The sequence below is a fragment of the Hypomesus transpacificus genome, chromosome 19, assembly GCF_021917145.1.
Source record: "Hypomesus transpacificus isolate Combined female chromosome 19, fHypTra1, whole genome shotgun sequence".
In the NCBI taxonomy this organism is placed as follows: Eukaryota; Metazoa; Chordata; class Actinopteri; order Osmeriformes; family Osmeridae; genus Hypomesus; species Hypomesus transpacificus.
The window spans coordinates 3,043,954-3,053,638 of NC_061078.1; the positions used below are offsets into that span (position 1 = coordinate 3,043,954).

Below are 9,685 nucleotides of genomic sequence, written 5' to 3' on the forward strand. Positions count from 1 at the left end.
GGAGGGACCAGAGCCATAGAAAAAGAGAGTTGCGACACTTCCATAGACTCCCATTGTTATCGAGGAATGCGGAAGTTAAGCATGTCTCATGCAACCTATAGTTCCAAACATTGTATTTTCCACCGTTGAACCCCATTCATTTTCAGTGTCTACGAAGTAAGTTAGCTGGTAAATTGATGAAAATCATGCATTTTTTCATATTTCAACCACCACATATCAATTGTTATGAGTAGTATTTCATATGGCCAACTTAAGATAAACATTTTCGTAAGATTATAGCTTGTTAGATTCTAAATGCAGTTAGAGCTGTTAGAGCCATATATGGCTTATGGGGTCCGAAGCAAGTGAGCTGGTAAATTGATGAAAATCCTGCATTTTTTCATATTTCAACCACCACATATCAATTGTTATTAGTAGTATTTCATATAGCCAGCTGTAGAGAAAATGTATTGTAAGATTATGGCTTGTTAGATTCTAAATGCAGTTTGCAGTAGACTATAGTAGAGCTATATGCAACACATTTACTGTAGCTAGCTAAAGAGCATGTGTATCAACCAGAAGTTCGTTGGTTTATAGTCTGTCAAATTAGTTCTAGTTATTGGTGTTCTTTGGCATACACAGTTTACAGAATCTGCTCTTATTAGCCTATAGTACATCTGATTATAGCTAGCAACAATGAATTGCAGATTAAAGCCTTGGGTCCCCTATCGTCCAGCAACGCTCGGCAGGAATTTCAGGTCCACTCAATAGCTAGCTAGTTAGTTAGCTCAACTAGATGCATCTACTACTGCGGTCTAAGTTTTGTGAAAAGCAGACATTAAGATCACCTGCTCACTTAATGATTAAGATCACCTGCTCACTACAAACAAAAGGAGCTGGAAGAACACTGGACATATTGTACAATAAAATGTTTTATTGAATCTCAGTTGGTTGCCTTGTATATTCTGTTCAATGTTTTTCTATTGAACAGTTGCCGGTGATCATGGTTAGATTCAACTTGCATCAAGTACAAACGTGTTGTTAATTTGGTAAATTGTTAGTGGGCTGATGAAGAAAAAAAAAGTTGAACAAATCCCATTCACTTCAACAGTCGAAGGTTAAACGTTAAGTGGAACAATATAGGCTAGCATAGCCATTTCCAGCTCTGCTTCACAATATTGCGTTATGCATTATAAGTTAATGTTATACATACATGTTAATAAAGTAGCATACATACATGATACAACACACCAGTAACCAATTGATATTGTGTTAATATACCGAAAATATCCGTGAATCGAGATGGTGCTGCTGTCGGTCCCGCCGAAAACCATTCAAACACGTTGACAGCAGTGGGTTTTCATTTAACTACAGCGAGCTACCGGAACCACGTGACAAAAAAAGCTCTAGCTTTTTTCCTGCGTTTCACTGGCAGTGAGTGTTCACAATGTTGTAGTTCACTCCATTGTTCACCAAAAACGTCAGCGAGGACTGTCTAATGTAGATAAGAGTCAGCTGAAGATAGCCAGAATATCGGATTTCTTCAACTGAGCCTGTTTCATTCGTAATTTGCCTGAGAAAGCGACTTCCGTTGGCCAGCTCCATTGAAAACCATTCAAAAAAGTTGACAGCAGTGGAGCTTTTTGGAACTACAGCGAGCTACATGAACCACGTGATCACGTGTCAGCGAGATCAAAGCGTGTCGCAACTCTCTTTTTCTATGGCTCTGGGAGGGACTTGACCATACCGTCGACTTAGGTTACTAGGAAGTTCAGCGGTGACTGCAGTCACAGATAGCGTTATCACTGGGTTTGAGAGGTAGGCTAATGCATTACTGTTTGAGAGAGTGTAGGCCTAACTGTAAATTGACTAATGGCAATGTCTGCATTTCACGGAATCCTATATGTTTTACAGCGTCATGTAAAGTTAAAGTTTAGATTCAAGTTGTTGAGATGTTGAGATGAGCGACGTCGTTCATCTGTCAGCTCAGCCTACTTGTTTTCCTATTTAAACAGGGGGAAATCCAAATCAAGGAGTTTATAATATTTAAATATGCAGAACGTGATGGATTTTAAGCAGTTTGCGAAGGAACATGCAATTGGTCTTGCAGTCGCCCTTATCGCAGGTAAATCTAACTTTGTAAGCTGCAGCCTGTATATAGCAGGCTAAATCAAATGTATGGACGTTTGAATATCTGGATTTGCAATATTTTTTTCCAATTATCTGACAGGAGTGAGCATTGTGGCCTTGCGCAGATGGAAGGCCGGTGGAATGTGCAGGAGCAAGGTCAGGCTGGATTGCAAAACAGTCCTGATTACAGGGGCCAACACTGGCATTGGGAAGGAGACAGCCATGGACATGGCCCGCAGAGGTGAAACCTTGCGAATTCCCCCAAAATTGTTCTTTGTAAATCCCCACTAAGTGTTTACTAGTGGTACCCTAACTGCATGCTTGCATGTGTACAGGGGCCAGAGTGCTCCTGGCCTGCAGAGACATGACCAAAGCCAACAAGGCAGCAGACGAGATCAGGAAGAAGACCGGTAATGGGAACGTGGTGGTAAAACATCTGGACCTTACCTCACTGCAGTCAGTCAGGGACCTGGCCAAAGATATCCTGGAGAATGAGGACAGGCTTGACATCCTTATCAACAATGCAGGTGCAGTACAGTCACACGATTTTGCCAAGGCCGTAATCATAATTTATATTGCCCCCCCCCCAATATTAAAATCTGGTCAAAAAGCCCCCCCAATATATTGATATAAAAATATAAATGTGCTAAAATATTCGTCCCCCGAATGTTGACTCCATGGCTACGGCCTTGCATTTAGCAAATAGCCTTGATGACCAGGAAAGTACAATACATAGATCTGATTTAAAAAAAAAATATTATTGTTCTGTTTACAGTAGACAGACTCTTGTTTTTCCAATCCGTTAAATTCAGGAATCATGATGTGTCCCAAATGGAAGACTGTGGATGGCTTTGAGATGCAGTTTGGTGTAAACCACCTTGGACACTTCCTTTTGACCAACTGCCTCTTGGATCTGCTGAAGAAATCCACTCCCAGTCGTGTTGTTAACGTGTCTAGTCTGGCCCACGAGAGAGGTAAAGGGGATTCTATGTAAATTCACTGAGACTTAACTGACCAACATTGAAAAAAGAATGACAATTTGGTCTGAAAATGTTTTTTAGTTCAAGATTTTTTTATTATTATTTCTTTATTTATGAACTGTTAATCATTGCATGTTAGCTTGTTTGATGATGATGATACAAAACCTTTTTTTACAGGCAAGATCCATTTCGATGACATTAACCTTGACAAAGACTATGACCCTGATATAAGATACTTTCAGAGCAAGCTAGCCAACGTTCTCTTCAGTAGAGCGTTAGCAGCCAAACTAAACGGTGGGTTTAACTATATAAATATTTGAGCCTAGACAAAATATGATATTTGTAGTCTCTTAACTGTGTGTTTTTTTGTATTTTATTTGATGGCATACTTTCCACAGGTACGGGTGTAACCGTGTACAGCCTTCACCCAGGCGTCATCCGTACAGAGCTGGGCCGTCACTTCTTCCCCACCCTAGCCCTGTGGAAGAAGATCTTGGCTGTGCCATTAATTTCACATTAATTTCATGAAGACGCCCTGGGAAGGGGCTCAGACTACCATTTTTTGTGCTGTGGATGAGAGCCAAGCCAACGTCACTGGCCTGTACTACAGGTCAGTGCATTAGCACTAAATGTTTGTGAAAGGGAATCCCTTCTTTGACACCCTTGCTTAGGGGAAAGTCCTTTCTCAAACTCTTATTGACCAACAGGAACGAAAAACTGATTTAGTTCCTTTTTAATCATGTTTAAAAAGTGAAAATAAGTGACGTCCTACTCCCAAGAAATTCCTTCACGTTTTTAGAATGAGCATCTGACAAAGTTTAGAGTCAGTTGTGTACAGATTTGATTTCATTGATCCTCTTCTCTCTGTGTTCCCCCGGGCAGTGACTGCGCCCCTAAAGAGGCTGCCCCCACAGGGCCGGGATGACGAGGCTGCAACACGACTGTGGGATCTCAGTGCCTCCATGGTGGGCTTTGCCTGATGGAGTCACTCCGTCCATATCCTCAAAGAGGTAAAGCTACTGGCACTATTGCAAGCAGGTTAGAAGGTTTCCGGTTCGATTCCCGTCCGTGCGAAATGGCGTTGTTTCCTTGGGCAAGGCACTTCACCCTACTTGCTTCGAGGGGAATGTCCCTGTACTTACTGTAAGTTGGTCTGGATAAGAGCGTCTGCTAAATGACTAAAATGTCCAATGTAAATGTAAAATGCAAGCAGGTTTGGATATTTTAGGATCTAAATAAGCATATTATCAGTGCAGGGCTGAAAGAACCACTTATGATATAATTGAATGATGGGATATTGGTTGCTCCATTTATACTGCGACAGGACATACTTTAATCTCCATGGTTCTCTGTATCTACAGCTTGCTCTTTGTATAACTTACCAGTATAATGTTTCCTGATCCAATGTGTTGGATTTCAAACATGCAGTGAAACATGATCAAATACCACTACTGGTATTTATATATTCTAGTTGTAATCCAGTGGTAGGATCATCATTGGAGACCTTGAATTTTGAATACATTATTCTTTAGTAGTTATATTTTCTAAGATAATTCTTGTATTTTCTCATAATTGTTAACAGTTGTTTTTTTCTTATGAAAATATTCTGCTTTATCTAATAAAGGACAATATAAAATGCATATTAAACATGGTAGAAGAATCACAGTTTTGGAGATAGGTTTGCATGCTCTTCCTTGGGTATCTCTTTATTATTTCTCCATACAGTTTACCATCATGTTAAAAATGTGATATCCAGATGTTCTCAATCATAGGATGAACCCACCTTCAACTGGACTAACTTCAGTATTTTAAGTTTATGTTTTCCTCTTTTTAGTCAAAAAGTCATAATTTGTGGCACACACGTCATCGTTTTGGCCACAGACTATTTAAAACAGTGGTATAAAATCACAAAGAGATTGACTTAGGGTTAATCACTTGAAAACTATAATAACCCATCTTGCTAAATGCAAATTTCAGTTTGAATTTGAATGATAAAGAAAAAAGGTTGTTAGAAAAGTTGGATGAAAATCAGCTTTAAAAATTTAAATAGTACCATCTTGTGTTCAGTACAGTTACTGCAACCTGAATTATATTTGTGGACAAAGTTACATCAGATAGTCAAGCAACTTGAATACAGTAAAGATCCATTCTTTACATTGGTCATAACAAAGACATATCAAGACATTCATAATAGTGTTTCAATTATGTCCAGTTCTGTATGAAAACATATATTTGCACATTCCTGCAGAGTGGAACATGACATATTTGAAATGTATTAACAACCTCTAATGACTAACTAGTAGATAAGGTCTGTTCTATCAGCAGGTAGACATGACTTACCTTGTTACTTGTTCTCATTCCTTTGTTCGTTCGTACAAAACGCATTGCTTAATAATCAATTACACTTTTTTGTACAAAATATCTCTGAATGGCCTGAAGTAATCCAACTGTCTTAACTTATTTACATAATGTAACACACAAATTCAGTCAGTGACAGTAAAACAAAAATTTAGTTAATTTGGTTCTTTCAGTATTATCTACAGTACATTTCTCTACCTGTGCCCGAATGCAACCGAATACAGGACTAAAAGTCTGACCCAAAGCTTTTCCAGTTGGGTTCATAGCATGTAGTTAATGTCAGACACATGCCCTTATCAGTTCTCCGTCCAACGAATACGGAATCGATAGCTGGGCTGGAAAAGTGATAAGGAGATGTGAGCGACCATAGGTTCAACAAAAGCAGCAGCCCTAGCAGACTGATGGGTACTTTAGTGAGACTCCAATTTACCCTCCAAAGAGCCAGTCTCACAATGTCCATAACATCCTATGTATTGCCTAAAACTATTGTCCCATTGCATGAGCAAATAAGATATGTCCATTCCTATCAATCTCTGCAAATGTCTTTGGAAGAAGTCCCTTTGTGACTTTTTCAATAAATTCAGATCTGCTTCATCCTCAGGAAGATGTGCGGAAGGAGGCAAAAAAGACTTAGGTCTGGATCCATTGCTCGCCGGGAGCAGTGACCAAGGTTGCGACTCACTCAGTAACCCCTCACGGTTTGACTGCCTACCTTTTGAGACACACCCCATTGATGAGTTTTATTTCACTGCAACCCCGCCTGGCTCAGAACAATCTCTTGGCTGTCATTGGTTCAAAATTAAAACTCACCATTCCTGCCCCCTGGGGCCTGTGGATTTAAGCCAAATAGTTGTCTTAACCTGTCAATCACAGAGAGATCGGCCAGTAGTATTAGAGAAGCCAGGCTTGGTGGGCGGGTTCCACACAGGTGTGGCTTAGAAGCACATTCCAAAATGAACATACCTGTCAGCTCTGCTCGTGTTCCAGAACAGAGAGACCTTCTCTGGGACTCCCCCCCCCCACCCCCCCCCCCCCCCCCCCCCCACCCCCCACCCTGTTTAAATGGGTTCCATTGGAAAGCAGGGCATCAGTCAAATTCCAGTTCTATTGAGCTGTTACATATCCAGATGTGGTATGAACAAGCTTCACTTTGCTGTGAGAAAACTGGCAGTGAGGCTGCCTTTGATATTTCCAATGCTATAAAACACTTTCAAAAATACTTTCCTTTGAAACTTCTCTTTAGTTTTTTTATATTAAGACCATTAGGTCACAATATTTGATATTGTCCTGCAGATACAGTACAAGCTCATTGACCATACGTTGTGCTTCTCTACCCTAACCTATAGTTTTCACTAGTTTTAATAGAGAAACAGATGTTCACAGTGGGAAAAACATGTTCTCCCATTACATACAGTAACTTAAAGGACAGATACAGGCAGTGGCATGTGCATTTTCCCTCCCAGCCACTCTTCTCAGATCATCTACGCCTGCTTGCTCACTCTGGAAAGAAAAAAATAATGTGTTTGAAGTGGATGTTTGTGTTTGCACAAAAAATGTTTTCTGCTTTCTGTGTCTCTCTGACTACAGAGGTGAGTGAGTGAGCCCAAGGCAGGGTTGGGAATGCAGGTTTGCTGCATTCATGGGCCGAGGAGCAGCCACAGTCAGTTCTCACTACCTGTGTGGACGAGTCCAATCATGCTGAGAGCTGAATCAGAGCAGCCACAGTGACTAAGCTCCTTGCAGTCATCAGCCTCCAACTCACCGCAATGCTTTTTGGAATAAGAGGGTTCAGGGCACGAGACTCATTTATCTTGGTAGATTTGAGGTGTGGCTAAACTGTAGAAAGCAAAAGATCATTGTGTACTGTTCTTTATTTGCCACAGGGAAACATACTTCCTTTGTTGCGGTCTTTACAGGTAAAGGATAGTCCCAGTTTTATGTTTTGTGTTGAGAATGGAGGGCTTTTCATTGGCCAGTGTGTAAAAGAAGGGTTTGTCACTAAGGTAAAGGTGCTCTGGGTTTCTGATCACTGAGCAGTTAAAAGAATGTGGCAAAAGCAGGCAGGTCTTTCCTGAGAAGCTCAGTCCAGAGCAGTGAGCGTGTGCTAAGCCGGGCGGACAGCTGACTCAGCACCTCCCCTGCTGTCTGTGTGTTCACTCAACAGCGTCTTTATCCCTGGCGACAGAACACCACCCCGGGGCCTGAACATCCCTCCCGGCCTTCAGCAAATCCCCACTGTGGCCCTGAAATTCTCATGGAGCATCCTGATCCACAGTAAATACGCCCTTTACGGGAAGAGCAAGTATCAGAAGGGCAGATTCTATAGCAGTGTTGTGGATGTGTTGTCCTTCTTGGTTTTTGGCTATAGTTAGGCACTACGCCAGATCAAGACCGTATGAAATTTTTGCCAAACAATACAGCTAAAGACTTCTATGCATGACAATAAAGATCAGGTGAATTTATTTTTTATTGTTAAAACATTTAAACTCAGCTATTGATCCAGGAGGGGCCATGCTGCCAGGCCCATGTGTAGCCATGTGACTCAACCTCCTTCCGCCTGGCTTGACATGTTGTTCTTGATATTCTGTGATGTCTTAGCATTCCATTGTCAGAGGAAAGGCCGTAGTCGTCTCGACTGGCTTTGTGGACGATTATTTAGTTGAGTTCTTCCTGTCGGTGTGAAAGTCTGGCGCTATGCAAACAGGGATCATCGCCTCTTTATCCAGTTCCGGCGTTCCTCCGCACATCAGACGACAGGGCCGCTCATGTGGACCAGAGGAGATCTGCTAAAACATCTTCTGTCGCTCGCTGGCCCAGGCACCGGGATTAACCCAGCTACATTCCCAGCTCTCTCTGTCTCTCCTTCCCTCGCTCCCTCCCACCCTCCTTCCTAAGTATTTGCCAATAAATCGTTTTAAATTAACCAGAGAGATGGGAAAATGTGTCTTTGTAATTAACTACCCCTGATGGTTCATACTTTGGATGATATCAAGGCTTAGTGTAGCATGTGGCTACTAAAGAGACTGACTGATTCTGTGGAGCATGTTGTTGACATTGTATTATTTTATAACACCTTCTTTATCCTCGCATCCTACGTAAAGTGTTTGTCCTGTGTTTGTCCAACAATTACGCACCCATAGTGAAGAGAGGCTCTCCACCCAGCCTGAATATTACGGGGCACAATGTAAGAGGAAATCCATCTCCCCTCAGAAAATGCTTTCGCTAATTGTGAAATGATGAAAGGCAAATGTGTGGGAGAGACACGGGGGACTCTTCATTTCCGATTCACTCACTGCTCTTATAAGGAAACAGGAAATAGCAGTCAATCTGAGAAGGCTCGAGGAGGATGACTTGTGTTATGTATGTTTGTGTGTTATAGCGTTTGTGTGTGTGTGAGTGTGTGTGTGTGTGTGTGTGTGTGAGAGAAGTCGAGAAACGGGGAGAGCAGTGCATGCGAGCAGACATTATCAGACATCCTTGCATGTGCACTCCTCTGTAATTGCAGTTGGGCATGTATTGTATGTCACGTGTTCATGGGTGTGTTTCTGTTCATTCATCACAATTAATACAATGAACTGGAGAGAGAAATACTAACTAACTAAAGTCCTTTGCTGCCTCCCCTCGCATGACAGCCCAGGTAGTCAACATATGATCCATGGATTCTTGGTACTTCCAGACCATCCCCAATCCATTTCGGCACACTGAACAGCACTCAGTTGCCATGGACACAGATCATGTGGGGTTTTGAATAATGTGTCCATGACAACAAACTAAAGCTCTCAGTTTATGTGTTTGAGGCTGCGTGTGTAAGTGTGTGTGTGTCTGTGTGTGTGTATGCGCGTGCGTATGTGCACCTGTGTGTGCATGTGTGTGTCTTTGTGTTCCTTTGCGTGAATAATATACCGTAAGCCTTGACAGAAAGAGAGAACAATTATGTTCTTTACTGCTCTGTACTGTGTGTCATCTGAAAAAAGGGGGCTGCATTAACGGTTAGTGCAGCACAGAGTTGGAGAGATGAGAAGTGGCTCTGGGAAGCCTCTAGTGTAGGAGCTGCTGTTGTACTGCGCTACACCCCTGTTGTCCACTGAAGAATGAAATGTGATCATGGAGCGCTGCCAGTTCACATCAAGACCCAGCACTTGAAATGGTAAAGCACTGGACTGAGACATTTCACAACCGTCAACAGCACACTCTTACCACTAGAGGCCCCCACCACCACCACCCCTCCAACCCCCTCA

At 42.0% G+C, this 9,685-nt stretch overlaps 1 protein-coding gene across 1 annotated transcript; it reads left to right on the top strand.

Annotated features, from left to right (window-relative positions):
• The first annotated feature begins 1,686 nt into the window (after positions 1–1,686).
• si:ch211-107o10.3 (uncharacterized protein LOC407663 homolog) lies at positions 1,687–8,370 on the top strand. Its single transcript, XM_047041650.1, is given in 11 exon segments — positions 1,687–1,797; positions 1,995–2,104; positions 2,210–2,350; positions 2,445–2,636; positions 2,922–3,083; positions 3,267–3,383; positions 3,488–3,594; positions 3,596–3,699; positions 3,972–3,996; positions 3,998–4,232; positions 7,612–8,370. Coding segments are annotated over 9 exon segments (993 nt in total). The 5' UTR covers positions 1,687–1,797; positions 1,995–2,031; the 3' UTR covers positions 4,070–4,232; positions 7,612–8,370.
• Positions 8,371–9,685: the final 1,315 nt, after the last annotated feature.